The sequence below is a fragment of the Ovis aries genome, chromosome 1, assembly GCF_016772045.2.
Source record: "Ovis aries strain OAR_USU_Benz2616 breed Rambouillet chromosome 1, ARS-UI_Ramb_v3.0, whole genome shotgun sequence".
NCBI lineage: Eukaryota > Metazoa > Chordata > Mammalia > Artiodactyla > Bovidae > Ovis > Ovis aries.
Genome location: NC_056054.1, coordinates 247,663,513 through 247,681,233, shown reverse-complemented (window position 1 = coordinate 247,681,233; position 17,721 = coordinate 247,663,513). Strand labels below are relative to the sequence as shown.

General features: G+C 41.6%; 1 protein-coding gene and 1 long non-coding RNA gene across 6 annotated transcripts in view; one reads left to right on the top strand and one right to left on the bottom strand.

Moving 5' to 3' along the window:
* Positions 1-305: 305 nt before the first annotated feature.
* LOC132657378 (uncharacterized) lies at positions 306-4,124 on the bottom strand. The gene is made up of 2 exons (XR_009595422.1): positions 3,614-4,124; positions 306-3,499 (listed from the first exon to the last, which is right to left on the bottom strand). It is a non-coding gene; the product is annotated as an uncharacterized LOC132657378 (long non-coding RNA).
* Positions 4,125-4,333: 209 nt separating this feature from the next.
* The window catches only part of ATP1B3 (ATPase Na+/K+ transporting subunit beta 3), a 34,774-nt gene continuing 21,386 nt past the window's right edge, over positions 4,334-17,721 (top strand). For 2 of the 5 annotated variants that reach the window (XM_060395038.1, XM_060395033.1), the window contains exons 1-2: positions 4,398-4,601; positions 6,513-6,645. In XM_060395038.1, coding sequence (XP_060251021.1) covers positions 6,534-6,645 — 112 coding nt within the window. In that variant the 5' untranslated portion in view covers positions 4,398-4,601; positions 6,513-6,533. Of the gene's footprint in view, positions 4,602-6,509; positions 6,646-17,721 lie in introns of all 5 variants that reach the window. The other 3 variants (XM_060395042.1, XM_012102251.5, XM_060395035.1) reach the window with 2 other exon arrangements.

Sequence of the window (17,721 nt, the reverse complement as noted above, 5' to 3'; positions counted from 1 at the left end):
AATCTATACCTAAAATAGACAATCAACAAGGACCTACTCTATGGCACAGGGAACTCTACTTAAAATTCTGTAGTAACCTATATAGGAAAAGAATCTGAAAAAGAATGGATATATGAATATGTATAACTGAAGCTCTTTTCTGTACATCTGAAACTAACACAACATTGCAAATCAACTATACCCCAATATAAAATAAAAATTAAATTAAAAAAGAAAAATTAAATCCATGTCACTAGCCCTGTGCCACTAGAAAGGATACTGAAACACTGAGATGATATAATCACATTTTCAAACCCTCCAAGAGCTGCTCAAAATAATACTTTATTTTAGTTTGCTTTATATTTGGAACACAGTTTTCTGCTGGTTTTAACTGATTTCCATTTAACAAAAGAAGCACATGTCTTCACCATATGACTAAACTTGTTTAGGAACTTAATGCCAGTCTTCGTGGCCATGGAGTCTACTTTCTGCTTGAAGATATTCTTCTCCCTTCAAAACCAGTTGCTTTCCTAGCCTGCTTACAGTTATTTTAGGCCTATATATGTGTATGTATGTGTATGTATGTGTATATGTATATACATGTGTATATATACACATATGCTTGTCCTTGTTATAGATACAATAGCTCCTCAAATTTACCTAAGGTTACTAATTAGAATATAAAAATATTATCTTATGTTTGCATAACTGTTTCCCATTAGTTCAGCTTTTCAAATAAAAAAAATAGTTCTTTTGAAAACATTACATCTATACCTTCTTCTGGTTATTTTTCAACTAAGTGAATCAGAAAAATGTGCATCAAAAAAATTGCCTATCCTTTGCCCCCATTAAAAAAAAACAACCCAAACATTTTATTCTGGAAACTTTCAAGGATATACAAAGTAAACAGAGTATAATGAACATCATGTACCCATCATCCAGTTTCAATAAACATCAGTATTCTGCCATTGTTTCACTTGCAACTTCACCTACTCCTGTTAATTTTTATAGCCAAATTGTTAATTAAATAATCTTTCACATTGAGTTAGTCATTTGAATTTATATTTCATTTAGTAAATAATCCTGTTAGACCATATCATATACTCTTTTATAAGACACTGAACACCGTGTATGATAGTATTAGAAATTATTACCCAACACCCTTCCCCCCCATTTACAGAGCACTTTCTGTGCCAATGTGCTCATGGTTTACGAAAGCACTGGTTCATTTAATTCAAGATAATCAACAATGCAAAATCTGCCCTTTAACCAGCAAAGGAAGTAGAGATGCTGTTTGTTAAAGGATTAGTAAAACCATTCAAAATTAGAATCAATGTGTGGAAAAGAACACTTTCTGTGAAGAGGACTATGTATTCATGATTGTGTTTCTCAGATACAATAAAACACCAACACAATTATAGCTGTCGCTTGTGGGAAAGAAAGGACTTTTATTAAGAAAGGAAATCTTAATATCTATTCTCTGAAGGACAATGGTCTCTCAGCGATTTAGTACCACAGTCCTACTCACAACACTAAGTTATAAATAAGATGCTGTTTTAAGAACTGGAATACTTTTTTCTGTATACATAATTCTAAAATCCAGAAATAAATGAAGCATTTTAGCAAAATAAAAAAATTGAGAGCCAAAGTATCTTGCTTGTGCCCACTAGAAACTAGTAAACGAATTCTGCTGATTGGAGAGCAGACTGAGCCAGTGGCCCACAACTATTCCTTCCTCACTCTGCCTCATCCAGCTTTGCCAAGTTTCCCCAGAGCTTTGTCATCATTCACCATGGAGGCAGCAACTGGGTGGTGGAGGAGAGATGGACACTGAATCACTGTGGTCGTCTGATACTTAAAAAAAAAAAAATCAATTTATTTACTTTGGCTGTGCTAGGTCTTCTTTGCTGTGCGAGCTCCTCTCTAGTTGTAAAGAGCAGGAGCGACCCTCGAGTTGCAGTGCATTCGCTTCTTTCATTGCAGTGGCTTCTCTTCTGGTGGAGCACAGGGTCTAGACACACAGACTTCAGCAGCTGCAGCATGAGGGCTCATTAGTTGTGGTGCACAGGCCTAGCTGCATGTGGATCAAACCAGTGTCCCTTGAACTGCTCAGTCACTTAGTCGTGTCCAACTGTTTGCAACCCCATGGACTATAGCCCGCCAGATTCCTCTGTCCATGGAAAATTCCAGGCAAGGATACTGGAGTGGGTTGCCACTTACTACTCCAACTCAGCCACCCCAACTACCACCAGGGAAGTCCAAAATAACTTTGCTTTCACAAGGGAGAGTAAAGTAAATCTAGAGGGAATAATAGTGTGATTAAATTTGATATTTCATCTGCTCACACCTGGTGGGCCAATATCCCCCAACACACTTAGTATATTCTCTTCCAAGTAATGCTCAAGAATCATGTATCAGAGAAACAAATAGTTGCTGTGTTTTGAATTAGGATGCAAACTTTTCCCCAAACTGAGATCGGTTAATTAGTTATTACACTACGCTAGGCATGAATTTTGAAAACACTGACTGAATTATATTTTTACTTACTTAATTGGAAAAGCATTATGTACGAAAAGCATATTAATGACCATTAAAAATATACAAACTACAAATATCTGGCAGCGTTCAATATCTTTGAAATGCTATTTCATAATGTTCTTGTTTACCATGCTTCTGTTGTGTGCGCCAGGTTATTTCCGAAGTGTGATTGTTAACACACACAATATCAGTAAAGCAGATGGTTTTATATTTTATTTCAAACAGACTCTGCATCTTTACTGTTGCCCAAACTAGAAAGCCTGCTACCAACTCTACCAATATTTTAGCTGTCCTCTAATTCGTAGTTCAATTGTAAATGAGACAAAAATAGTTAACTACGCATTCTAGTTTGCTTGCACAATATTTTGCTATTTCTAATACCATTTTCATGCCAAACTTTACAAAAGGCTTCTACAAATCTTTTGCTGTCATTGGTTCGACAAAATAACTGGATTTGGTCATAATTATAAATTTAGCTTTCCTAAGCACAGGGGAAAATCACTTTATAATAATATATTCTTCTATCCCTTTTCCATTTGTGAAAGACATAATTCCTTGCTTTGATAAACAAAGTGAGGAAACAAGAGAAATGCCAGAATTTTGTTATCCATTTACTCCTTTAATGCATTTGCAGGCTGTTTAAACTGATGGGCTATAATGAATCATTTCAAACAATAAGGTGTGTGCTACATCCCTTCATTCATAATTTTTATTTGCTGATAAAACAGAGGCGGTGCTCTATTTCTGTTCTCTAAAAACAAAACAAAATAACCCCCCACCTCCTGCCCAAACTCCCATTTAAATTTTTTCATGCTGTCACAAGTCTCAGAGCACGATACTCTTCAGCTCCACCTCGTGTAGGAAAACAACGACTGCACCCTCAGCTCTGACCAAAGGGAGCAACCATGCAGTGGAAAAGATGAAAAGTCAGGAACATTATTTAGCCATCAACACTAAACGAAGAATTGATTTCCTGTAGCACCTGAGTGTTTGAGAAAAAGCAGGTCTTAACAGCTGATAGGAACTTCAGGAAAACACATGTATTGGTTTCACTGATAAATTCAATTAAAGCTGGAGAAAACTATACTGAACTTACTTAATACTGGCAAACTTTGGATGAAATCCCCATTGACCTAAGATTCCTAGTTGACTCCTTCAAAAGAGCCAAGTCAGGGCGTTCTCTGAGCAGCGGTACGTAGTACATCAAACACCTTCACGAAAAACTACAGCCGACTACCTTTTAGTCACGTCATAAAGCCCAGAGGAGAACGCCTGGAAACGGTTCGTGGAGAGAGGGGTGAGGTCCCCTTCTCGGTGAAGGCGACTTAGCTGACTGGAGTAGTTTCCGCGCTCTCCTCGTCCCGCGCCGCAAGCAGGCAAAGAAGCGAGGGGACCCCGGGTTCCGGTCGCCCGCAGCATCTCCCCAGAGTCCTCCTTCTGAGAAACCTGCGGGTCAGGGACGCTCATCTTTTGCTTGTCATTATAAACCTGCTTCTTATTAAGCTCTCATGACTTTTTTTTTTTTTTAAGTTGCTTTGCACAGTTTTCGCTTCCTCCGGCCAGGGAAGAAGGAACCCAGAGCGTCCTGGAGCCCCGCCGGGTACCGCGGGGAGGGGCGGGGCCGGGGCGGGGGCGGGGCAACGGGCGGGGCGTTGTCGCCGCGTCCGGCTGCGCCCAGCCGCGGGCGGGAGGCGGTGGCGGCGGTGGCGGCGGCGGCGGCGGCGGGGCCTGAACTGCGCGGGGATTGGCTGCGGAGGGCGGAGACGTCAGGCTCCCGCGGCCGGAGCGGCGGCCCCGGCTCGGCGCGGCGCAGCGCAGTCTGCTTGAGCGCTCACCGCAGCGAGAAGGTTTCCTCTGCCGTCCCGCTTCCCGCCGCCGCCGCCGAGCTTCCCCGCTCGTGCCGGGACGCGCCTCAGCGCTCCTCGCCGCTTCCACCCCCGCGGCCGCCGCTCCTCTCGCCGTCGGCACACACACCATGACGAAGACAGACAAGAAGTCCTTCAACCAAAGCCTGGCCGAGTGGAAGCTCTTCATCTACAACCGGACAACCGGAGAATTCCTGGGGCGCACCGCCAAGAGCTGGGGTGAGCGGGCGACGGTTGGGCACCCGGGCCGGCCGCGGTCTAGGGGGACGCCGGGTGGGGTCTGGTGGGAAGGGAGGGCGGGAGGCAGCTCCCCGCGTGGGGGCCCCAGGAGCCACCGCCGCCCGCAGCGGTCTTCGTCTCGGCCGCCAGACTGGAACGCGAGCGGCAGCGGCGGCAGAGGAGTAGCGTGGCCCCATTCATTTCTCGCGGGGCCGGGGGGCGGGCGAGGCGGCGGGGCCCGCTGGCAGCCCCCGCCGGGCCGCGCCGGTTCCTTCCTCCCGGCCGGGAGCGGGCGCACGTGCTGCCGGGGCCTGAGGCGCCGGAAGCCGGGGACCGCTGCCCAGAGCCCCGAGCGCGTGGGGGCCGAGCGCCCGGCCTCCTTTGTACGGAGCGCGCCGGCCCCGAGAGGCCCTGGCGGAGGCGGCCGGCGGCGCCGAGCGGTTCGGGGAAGCTAGACCCTGCCCCACACCCGGGGAGAGGAAATTTCCACTCCCGCCGCTATCTTGTGACTCGTCCACGCTGCCACCCCGGCCGATCGGAAGAGTGTGAACGAGTGTTCAGTGTGTGGGCTGCACGACTGTGTTAAGCACGCAAGTACACGGTACCCGAAAATGCAGTTGAATTTGTCCGGTGAAAAGACCCTTAAAAAGGTTGCTTCCTTCCTAATTCCTTTTTAGTGACACAGGTTTTCTTCCTTACCAACGTGGTTCATTGGGGGAAAGTAAATTCGGTCTGAAAGGCACGGTTTGTTTTTTTGTTTGTTTTTTTTTACCCTGTGCCTTCAAAACGTGTGATGATTGTATTTGCTAGCAGTTTTCCTCTGCATGGGTTCTTTGTTTTAAAAGAAATATTTAAACCATCCGTCAGTGTGGTGCTGCCTTCGAGTGCCTCTTTTTTTGGAAAAACTGTTAACGTCTGAATAAGGACTAGTGCTCCCCCCGACTAGTGCTCCCCTCCTTTAAACTTAAGTAAACCAATTTTTTTTTCTTTTGAAAAATATTTTGTTAGTTGGTCATGACAGACTTTTCTGCGTGAGAGTATTTCTAGACTGGAGAACTATTTGAGCACGACACTTTGAAGAGAAGCATGAAGAGAGTGAATTAGCCTTGACTTAGGAAATAAACTGTTGCTGCTACTTGAAATCGGCTCTTCTAGAATAGAAAGGCGGCTTAAAGCCCTATCACAAGTTGCAAGGGGGCCTTGGAGGGTTTTTTTTTTTAGCCCAAACCCTGCTTCAGAGATGAGAAAAATGAGCCCCAGAGAGGTTGTGATTTTGTTTGTGTAAAATTATATATTCCACAGAGCCAAGAAAAGAACCCAGTTGTCCTTTAATCCTAGTCCAGCGGTTGTATTATTTTACAGATGCCTTGCCTCACTGCATGGTAATCACGATTTTTATTCAAATGGCTGTCTATGGGGAACCCACTAGTGTGATGAGGAAATAGATCTTGCATTTAGAATTAAATGGGGGAGGGTGCTGTAAACAGTTATTTTTGTTTTTAGAGTGTACTTACTTTTTGCTGAAGGAATATTTGAGTGGTGAAGAGGGATGACTTTGTGTAGACTACCTTTCTTCGTTCCAGTACTAAGTATCTTCACTTTGTTAGAATGACATTTCTTTTTTTTTTTGAATGACATTTCTTAATGCAGGGTGTGCTGTTTAACCTTTGTATTACATGCTGTTGGGATAGAGATTTTATTTGGTATCAGAGAATGCGGGATTATGTAAGGGCAGTGGAAGGAGTACAGGTGAAGTTGGGATTAGATTTAGAAGAATGAAGGCAAGACTTTTTATTTTCAAAATGGAAATTGTCAGTTCAGTTCGTAAATTTCTGCATTTATTGTAATAATAGTAAGCCAGTACTGAATGGCATAAATAGGTGAGAACTGTCTATAATCTTGTCCCAGCAGGCATAAGGACACTCCAAGGAGATGTGGGGGAGTGGTGCATGTAGGCTGGAATCAACGCTGTATTCCGTCAAGTATGGGGTCCACCTGGAGAAAGCGTATCCTCTGGCCTTTCTTTATCAGAGGCAGTGTATGAGTGAGTTGCCTGATCTGATTACCCCTGTTAGACACTCAGTAGTGTTGACTCTTTGCAACCCCATGGAGTGTAGCCCATTGGGCTCCTCTGTCCATGGAATTCTCCAGGCAAGGATACCAGAGTGGGTAGCTATTCCCTTCTCCAGGGGATCTTTCCAACTGGAGAAGTCCACTATGCATATTTCAGTACATGTGTGGGCAGACTTAATGCATATGTTATTTTTTAACAGGGATCATACAGTAAATGTTGCTTTATAATCTTTTGAGTATATTGTGGGCCTCTTCCTGTGTTATTAAAGATCTATATCATTTTTAATAGCTGTTCCATGGTGTAGTTAGATATACTGTTTTTTTTTTAGTCTAACATGTATCTTATGTATACATGGGAGATACCTATGATAATAGAAGTAATTCTTCATTTTTTTTTTAACACCAGTGCATATTGTATGTACTGGGCCCTCCTCCCCCCATTTCTTTATCCTTGTACATTTTTGTAAATTGATTTCCGTGAAATATGTTTCTACTGGTGGAATTTCTGGGTTGCGGGTAATCTGTGTACCTTTTATATTCTGAAAGCGTGTTATAGTTTTTTTTTCTTTTTAAACCTCATTTGTGCAGATGTTTTCTTTTGCTTTTGAAATTAATGAAGGAGGGGATTATTACATCTTTTTTTGACCTGGGTAGATTTGCTGGGCTGCTGGCATATAGAGACAGCCTTTCTCTACCTCAAGGGTTCTGTAAAGACATTCATTTAAGATGTTTCCTGATTTTATCTTTTACATTCAAGTCTTCAGCACATTTGTCCCAAGTGAGGTTCCTTTCCAAGTGCTCTATATATTAATATTTAAGAAGTAGTCTTACTCTTTATATTTGAGATAAAGTGAAAATACCTCATGATCCATGTCATTGCCGTCTTTAAAACAGCTGTGTGAGGATTTTGACTAGCTTCTTGTATGTTTGGCTAATGTGTTACGCTTGGTTTCAGCAATTTCAGAATGCTTATATACATGTACTTTATTCCATTTTCACGGCTTTCTAATGCATACCGTGTAGGTGATCAAAGTGTTCCTAAGAGCTGATATCCAGGCTGAACATAAGGGCAAGTCAGGAGTAGTGAAAGTATTAGTCGCTCAGTTGTGTCCTAACTCTTTGCAAGCCCATGTACTGTAGACCACCAGACTCCTCTGTCCATGGAATTCTACAGGCAAGAATACTGGACTGAGTAACCATTCCCTTCTCCAAGGGATCTTCCCCAACCAGGGATCGAACCTGGGTCTCCTGCATTGCAAGCAGATTACCATCTGAGCCACCAGGGAAACCCATGACATGCTGTCATTTAATGACATCTGCCTGTGGGCTTCTTTGGCCTTCATTATCTTAAGGTTATCTCTCAGCAGATTCGTTAATGTTAATCTTAAACTCAAGGTACTGATTCCAAGCAGGACCAGGATTCTGGAGTAAAACTACTAACATCTCCATTTTGTTCATATGCTTCTCTTTCATTGTAGGCCCATGAATTGCAGTTTTTTTCGATTACCTGCTCCCATTCTGGGTCATGCCTCAGTAAATGCTCTGCTTTGGAGATCAGGCTCCATCCCAGTCTTGTGTGTTTGACTGTAGGGGAGAAGGCAAGTGTGTTTATTTTCCCAGTTTTGTAAGGTATTCTTTGTCTGGTGGAATGTTGTATCAAAGAAACTTTACAAAAATTTGCACTGTTGGAAAAGTAACAGGCCTTGCCTTACCCTGTGGGCTGACTAAATGAAGGTCAAGTGGTGGGTGTGGCAGCAGCGACCGCTGAGGCTGACTGAGCCATCACGTGGCAGGAGGCAGCACCTGGATTGATAGTGGGAGGGAGGGGGAGGTGTGTGTGTTGTAGTCCAGATACCTGTAATAATAGTGTGGTGCCTGCGCAGTCGCTAAGTCGTGTCTGACTGCGATCCCAAGGACTAGCCCACCAGGCTATGTGATCACAGTAGTACGTGCTTTACTGTGTTACAGAGCAGCCTCCCCTCACCCCCAAAATAATTTGATTTCTTTGAAATTGACTTTTGAATTTGCAGCTTTAGAATTAGTTGTATTAAAAACAGCTTAAAAAAAACCCTCCTGTCCTTAGTAACATCTTCACTGTGGTGTATCATCATATTTAAAGACCATTTAATGCTTTTATTTTCCAAACAATTTTATTACAATGTGCCAAAGTACTTGGCAGTACAACTATATGAAAAGGGAAAAAAAATCATATGTGAAATAATTTTTAAAAGTGAAGGTTACTCTTGGGGGATATCTATTCCCCTTTCCCTCCCCCTTTATAGACTTCTAGCGTTTCCATTAAGATGAAGCCTCTACTAACCTAGCATTTTTAAAAAAAGAAATTCTGTCATAAAAGAAGAACAAAATTTACTTTGGAAGATAAATTCATTATTTTCTAATTAGGCATTCATTACATTGATTTTGAAGTAAAATCTGTCATCTTTGACTACATAGAATAACCATTGTTAACATTTTCCTATGTATAAAGTTTTTTCAAATGTATAAATAAGTGAAAATGTACAGTTAGCTACCTGGTTGTATCACTTAAAATTTAAGGGGAGTGGTTTTTATTCCTCTGCCTCTTTCTTAGAGGTTGATGTGTTGGGGGTATCCTTGGCACTTTCCATCACCTCTGTGGGGACCATCCACACACTCTGCCAGAACTTAGGTTTCTGGTGACTTTAGGTGTCATATCTATGTTGGGGCTTACAAACTGCATGTCTGGTCCCTAAGGCTTTTTTCGCATTCCTAAAACCTGTCGGAATCTTTAAAGATTGCCTGTTGGAAATCTTCAGTGGGCTGTTTCACAGCCACCTCTTCATGTAAATCTCTTGCCCTCCGGCTCCTTAGCATCATGTGCAGACTATTTGCAGACTTGGGATTTTTCTCTCTTGTCATCTACTGTTCTACATAGTTCTCTCCCATCATTTTTGGGCCTGTTTCCTAGATTCTGAACCCCTTCTTCCTTCACCTTGACCTAGTTACTCAGATGTCAGCTTTGACAGCCTGATCTCTGGTAAACATTTTTGAATCATTTTTTGCTTTGAGACTGTGTCAAGTGCTCCAGTGTATCCAATGATACCTTTTTCTAGTAGAGCATTTATGCTTTCATAATGCATTTGTTCGGCTGAAGCTTCTTATTCACATCTTACTCCTCTGGAATTCCCTAACACCTAACCTATTGCTTGCACTTAGTGGGAATGTAGTAAAAATTGGTTGAATGAAAGAGCAGTGTTGTGAAATGTTCCCAGTCTAATTACATGTAATTAGTCTTCTGCAACACTTTTTAGTGTCTTTGGTTTTGGTATATCATTGCATAAAGATTTACCTGATATTTGAGCATTTTCCTTTTTTTTTTTTCCTGCCACACTTGGATTTCATAGTTTAGTGTTCAGAAAAAGTTTCCATGTAACTTTCTCATGGGAGGCTCGGCTGAGTTTGACGTGCCTAGGTCATGCATCTGATTAGAATAACAGAACCAGGGTTATTATCTGGTCTCCTGCGTCCTGTTTTATTGCTCTGTTCAGCTTCTTATGGCTCTTATGAGAACTTCCTAGAGGCTTTTTCTTTTTAAACTTATCTGCTCTCAGATTTAATGAGGGTTTATTTAATAGTGTCTTCCTCTCCCTATAGGTGCTATTTAACTAGTAATATTTTTGAAAAGAATTTTCTGACTTAACAACCTCCCCATATCTGTTTACTGAGCCATTGGTGGAGCTGGTGCTTAAGTACAACTTACTCCTAGTATTTTGCTGATGCCATGCTAAGAAATAGACCCTTGTCCACAAAGTGAGGTACTTTTCTTTTGGCAGTTTCTGGCCTGTTGTCACTGTTGTCAGTGTGTGGCCCATAAAAGTGGTCCTTACTCCCACTCCATACTTCTCTAACCAGTCTTTTTCTGATTCTCTTGGTTCCTAAAGTATGTTTCCCAGGCACCGTGTTAGGCTTTGTTTTCTCTTCATTTTTTTCATCTCAAAACAACTGCAAAAATTACTGATAAATTTTACTTCTTGGTTAACATCTCTCAGATTGCAGTTGCTTCTTGCATACCCCATAAATCTGAGAGTGAGGCTTAGACAGCTCCACTACCTTAGTAACCAGCTGATAGCAGAGTGCTTCCCCTTCTCCCATGGGAGTTCTGAGTTACTTCTCGGTCTGCAGTTCTCGAAGACTGTCACTAGGCGTGGCCCTACTTCCACAGCATTTGTAGAATCTCCTGGTGACCCGCAGCTCATTGCCACTGCTGCAGTTAGTCCGGGAATGAATTTCCTCTGACCTTCTCACCACTCACTCACCTCACCCCACCCCGAAGTATCTTGTGAACAGGCACACATTCAGAGGAAGCCCAGGGGGCTTGTTTTTCCTGGCATTCTTAATGCTAACCACCTGTTGCAGATTGCATAGCCCTTAACATTCCCACCAACCCTGCCCCACTTTTTAAGGATCTGGTAGTGTCTTTTCTTGTAAATTCACTGATGAAAAAAACTTGAAGGACCAGGTGAAGATCTTTTTGTAACTTTCTTTCAAAATTGTTCCAAGTTTAAATGGGGCCATTGGCTTTCCAACCTTTATCTGCTGCTGAAAAAAAATGTGTAGTGTTGTTGACTGGGGAAGGTGGGCTCTTAACTTCTGGTGCAGTCCCAGAAAGATCCTGGGCATCAGTTGGAATTATTGTATACAACCTCCTTGTTTCACATTGATGTCTAAGGCTGCAGCTTTGATCAAGGTACTCCCCATACCCCAAAAGTATTTGGATCCCCACTGCTTTGAGGTTTAAATCAGTTCCTGATAGCCTGGTATTCCAGGTGTATTACATGTTGGCTTAGAACTATATTTCCAACCTCACATAATCTGTCATTTTATACCGTACACCCCACATACCACTGTGTCACAGCCAACTGGCTATATCTAAGGCCCCTTGGCCTGGAGTGGCCTGCTCATTCCCTCTCCCGTGCCATTCGCTGCATCGTAAATTCTCCCCTGATTCCTGCGTCCAGGGCCAGCTCTGCCACAAGCCTTCTCTGACTTGCCCAGGTGAAAGGATACCGCATTTATCATCTGTGACACCTAACAACTTCGTACGCTGGGTCAGAGGTGTTTATACATGTTGCTTCTACTAACTGGATGTTCTCACGGAGCAGGACTTGCAGGTGCATATTATAGCCCTACAGCATCGAGCACGTAGTAAACACTTAACTTTTTTTTGATAAATTGTCATTTAGTCAGTTTCCACTTACGATTCACCTAGTCTTTGGGCTGAATGAAGTTGAGAGTATTATGGATTAATTGACATAGCTCCATACTGTGAAAGTCTTGTTTGTGGAGAAACTTGTTCATAATTCCCCTCAGCTCACATGATTCTTTCTATTCCACTAAATTTCTAATTCATTTTGAGTTTCCAGATAGGGCATTATAGTCAAAGTGAGCCTATGGGCCTATGTATTTTTACTTGGTAAGTTTAGAAGTTTACCAGTATACTGAGGTAGACCTGAATTAGAATTCTACATCTCTAAGCTTAGATAAGTCATTAAAAAAAAAATCTTTTGGTCTCAGTTTCTTCTTTAAGGGAAAAGTTGCATGAGATAGTTTCAGGTGTCACTTGGGAATGAAAAACAAAGCCTTTTGAACTGGAGGCTGCAAACTTTTTCTTTAAAGGACCAGGTAATATTTTAGGCTCTGCCAGCCAGGCAGTGTCTGTTACAACTACTCACCTCTGCTATTAGTAGCTTGAAATGGCCTTAAACAATATGTAAACTAGTGGCCTAACTGTGTTTCAGTATTTTATTTACAAAACAGGCAGCAGCTGAGATTTGCTGAGCTACGCTTTAGAAGTTTGTGGTTCAGTATAGGCTAATCCAAGAAAACTGAATGGGGTCTTAAAATGTGTGAACTCTTAGCTTTGTTCTTTTCATATAACAAAAGTCACTTCATTATTTGAATTTTTACAGTGAGTAGTCAGCAAGCCCGCTGTCATCCTCAGTTTCTTCCCTGGGCAATCACTGTTACCTATCATACTTTTAAAACCTATGTGGCATATACCCATTGGATAAAAGTCTGGCGGTTTCCTATAAAAGTAAATATACACTTACCCATGCCCCAGCAGTTCTAGATATTTACCCAAGAGAAATGAAAACATATGTCCACAGAAATACATGAAAATATTCATAGCAGCTTCAAACTGGAAATAGCCCAGGTGTTCAGTAGAATGGATAAACAAACCAGTGTCCACATGGTGGAATACTACTCAACAGTCCAAAAAAAAGAACAAACTACAAATAATGGAAAACCTGAGTGAATCCCACAATTAGGCTAAGCAGAAAATAAGCTTTACTGAAGAGAATGTACTATATCATTTCATTTCTTTGAAATTCTAAACCAAGCAGTACTTACCTATGCTGGAAAAAAAGCCCAGAACAGTGCTTGCTTCTAGGATGGGCCTGGGGATTGACTGGGAAGGGGCATGAGAGAACTTTATAGGATGATGGCAATCTTCTGTATCTTGATAGCAGTTTGTATCATAGAGGTGAATGCATTTGTCAAAAATCCATGTCATAGTACTTCGGAGATTCGCATATTTCACTGAATGTAATTTTTCCCTCTGTTTTAGTTAATATGCATGTTGAAGTGTTCAGGGGTTAAGTGTACTAACATCTACAACTGCATAAAAAAATAGATGGTAATTATTGAAAAGATAGATAAATATAGTAGATTGTCTACTTATATAGAATCTAGGTGAGGTTTATGTATGTTCACTTAATCCTTTTAAAAATTGTACTTGTTTAAATAAATATTATTACAAATTTAACAATCTTTTATACAGTGTTCCTGACTGCTTATCTCGAAGTATATTGAGTAACCCATCATTTCCTCACTGATTTGAAATACCAGCTTTTTTACATGGATCCTTTCTTGGATATTGCGTTTTGTTACTAATTTATATCTTTGTTCCTTTGTCATTATCACATTATAATATGTAAGTTCTATGTAAGCATTTGTAAAATAAAATATAATGTGTGAGACTTGTGTAACTACTGGCTGTTTAGTTTTGGTGTCTGGAGAGTGCTAGCCTTAAAAAGATTTAGGTAATGTATGGAGCATCCAAAAGAGATAGCTTATGTATAGAAAAAGAATCTATTTCTTGAAAACTGGGAGAACTAACTAAAACCATTTGGATGTGGTATCTCTTTTAGGAATAGAGCTCTGTTTATTGTTTTGTAAAAACTTCTGATTTGCAAATGTTTATTTTCTCATAAAACAATATATTTCCATTTATTCTCAAGTTTACTAGTTGGAAACTGGTTTTATTGATCAAATTAAATGCATTTGTTTCCATTAACTTGTGATGGTATCTTAAATCTTTCTTACTTTCCCTTGAATTTATTTTAGTCTTGAGTTTAAATCTGACTTTTTGGTTAGTCTTGGGGTTTGTTTAGAGAATTCATATAAAGCTGTGGATTTTCCTCTGTGTTCTGCTTTGGCTGCATTATTGTTTTGTATTTTGAATATTTCATGTTTTGTTGTCTTTTTAATTCAAAGCTTATGTAGAAGTCCACTTTGTAAATTTTTGTTACACTTTCTTTGTTGCGTTTGGTACTTTATTGGATTAGTTTTTTCCTCAGATATTTGGTAATTATTGGTTCTCTGCACCTCCTGTTTGTATTTAGACTTTCCTGTCACAGCATTCAGGGATGAGGCAGAAGTACCCAAGAACTGGTCGAGGTATGGAGATTCTCTCCACTCCTTGAGGTTTTTACCAACCCATCCAATACCTTGGCCAGTTTTTAAATCCCAACCTCCCCCCACTCCCCCTGTCCATGCTCCCTGCTCCTGTTAAAGAGTAGATGGTGCTGCTACTGTTGGTAGTTGATGGGTACCAAGGTTGGCGGGGCGGGGCGTGGGGGGGGTGGGGTGGGGCTGGGGGGTGTGTGTGTGTAGTTGCTGGGCACCAGGGCTGTGTGTTGGGGGAAGGCACAGAGTTACACTCACCTGGCTGCTCCTGCTGTGGAGTCATCTAGTCTTTGGCGCAGAGTGCCCTCCTGTTCTCCATTTTGGTGAGCCAACTTGCTTTTTTCTGGGAGTCCTTCTCTGATGAAATCCTTTCCTTCCTCTTCCTGTTAGAGACAGTTAATTCTTTCTCTTTGTTTATATGTCTGTTGCTTGTAACTGGACTCTTGAACAGATACCTTATTCCATGTAAATTTTTGTTACCCGAAGTAACACAGAATGCTTCCATGATGCACTTCAGAGAAGGGGAGTTGACTGCAAAAAGTAATAGCTTGAGGCTCCCAGGGAGAGCAGACCAGGTAAGGTGCCACGTGGAGAGGTACTGGTCTGGGTGTTTCTCTTATTGGTAGGTTAGTCTTAGGCGATTTATTTAATCTTGTTTAATATTTTTTATACTACCATATTTTTAAAATAAATATATAAAATTTGAGTGTATATGTATATACACACATGTATTTTTTTTTTTCACACATGTATTTTTAATTGTAGAAATAGTTCAAAGGCAAAAGATGAGATGGGTTAGATAGCATCACTGATTCAGTGAACATGAATTTGAGAAATCTCCAGGAGATAGTGAAAGAGCCTGGTGTGCTTCAGTCCATGGGGTTGCAAAGAGTCTGACCGGACTTAGCGACTAAACAACAGCAATGTGCTGATTAGTTTAAGAAAATTATTTCAGTGAGGAACAGATGATTTTTAAACAAGTGGTCCTGGGACAGCAGGATATCGATATGCAAAACAGTGTAATTGAATTCTTTCTTTGCTGTTGTTTAGTCGCAGTGGTTTTGGAGCCCAAGAAAAGAAAATCTGTCACTGCTTCCACTCCCCCCACCCCCCAAGCCTATTTTATTTGCCATGAAATGAAAATAATAAGACCAGATGCCATGAACTTAGTTTTTTGAATGTTGAGTTTTAAGCCAGCTATTTCACTGTCCTATTTTCACCCTCATCAATAAGCTCTTCCATTCCTCTTCACTTCCTGCTGTTAGAGTGGTAATATCTGAGGTTGTTGATATTTTCTCCTGGCAATCTCGATTCCAGCTTGTGCTTCTTCCAGCCCGGCATTTTGCATGATGTACTCTTTAACAGGGTGACAGTATACAGCTGAGATGTACTCCTTGATGTACTTCCCACTTTGGAACCAGTCTGTTGTTCCATGTCCAGTTCTGACTGTTGCTTCTTGACCTGCACACAGGTTTCTCGGGAAGCAGGTCAGGTGGTCTGGTATTATCATCTCTAAGAATTTTCCACAGTTTGTTGTGATCCACACAGTCAAAGGCTTTAGCATAGTCAATGAAGCAGAAACAGACGTTTTTTTCTGGAATTCTCTTGCTTTTTCTATGACCCAGTGGGTATTGGCAATTTGATCTCTGGTTCCTCTGCCTTTTCTAAATCCAGCCTGTACACCTGGAAGCTCTTGGTTCCAGCTTGTACATCTGGAAGTTCTCGGTTCTCCCTTCTTCATACCATGTACAGAAACACACAGTGGATCAAAGATCCGAACTTGAGCTAAAACTAAGAATTCTTAGAAGAAAACATAGCTACAGGTCTTCTTAACTTTGGCTTAGGCAGTGGTATCTTAGATACAATACAAAAAACCAAGCAACCAAGGAGAAAAGTAAATTAGACTTCCTTGTAATTAAGAACTTTTCTGCTTTAAGGGACACTCATGAAAGTGAACAGACAACTCACAGAATGGGGGGAAATAGTTGTACATCGTGTATATAACAAAAGGCTCATGTCTATAATGTATGAAGAACTGTTAGAACTTACATAAAAAGGCAATTCAGTATAAAAATGGACCAACATCTAAATAGACAGTTCTTCAAAGAAGACACAAATGACCAATAAGCTCATGAAAAGATGCTTAACATCATTAGTCATTAGGGAAATGCTAGTTAACCCACTAGAAAGTATTGATAAGGATGTGAAGAAATTGGAATGCTGCCAGTGGGAATGTAGGATGTTACAGCTGCTTTGGAAGACTGTCTAGCACTTAACTCAAAATACTAAACAGTTACCATATGACCAACCACTTCCACTCATAGTGAATGAAATGTGAATTATACCTCAGTAAATAGCTCCTTATAAAAATTTAAACTTACAAAGGACTTTAAGTTTGTACTTGTCCATATAATTGATTTTTTAAAAAAGTTACACCTGCCTTTGCTTTAAAAAAAAGGTTTTTTAAAACTGTAAGTGAATGTGAAGTCGCTCAGTCGTGTCCCGACTCTTTGTGACCCTGTGGACTGTAGCCTACCAGGCTCCTCTGTCCATGGGATTCTCCAGGCAAGAGTTCTGGAGTGGGTTGCCATTTCCTTCTCCAGGGGATCTTCCCGAGCCAGGGATCGAACCCTGGTCTCCCACATTGGAGGCAGACACTTTAACCTCTGAGCCACCAGGGAAACCCTTAAAAGCATCTGCCTGTAATGCGGGAGACTCAGGTTCGGTCCCTGGTTGGGAAGATCCCTTGGAGAAGGAAATGGCAACCCACTCCAGTACTCTTGCCTGGAAAATTCCATGGACTGAGGAGCCTGGTAGGCTATAGTCCATAAAACTGTAAGCAGGTTGCTATTTTAATTTACCCAGGGAAAGTTGTTTCTTAGCGAAATTCTCTGGGAATAAGGCATAGTCTTTCTGGTGTCTAGGTAACTAGGAAGTTTGAGCAAGAAGTAGGGAGTCAGATCACACAGTCTCAAAGTATGTTGAACGAGTGTGGATGTCCAGGCCTTGAAGCCTAATGACTTCCCTTGCTCACATTAACCAGCACTGAGGCAGGCGTGGCACATTTATTAGGTCCCCTCTGCCCTACCTGTAACTGAGCTATCGTGTCCTACTCTTTGTGACCCCATGGAGGGCTGTTCTGTCCATGGAATTCTCCAGGCAAGAATACTAGAGTGGGCAGCCATTCCCTTCTCTAGGGGATCTTCCCCATCCCAGGGATCAAACCCAAGTCTCCTGCATTGCAGGCAGATTCTTTACCATCTGAGCCACCAGGGAAGCCCGTTCCTTATCTAAGGTACCCTCAGTTTTATCCCTATTG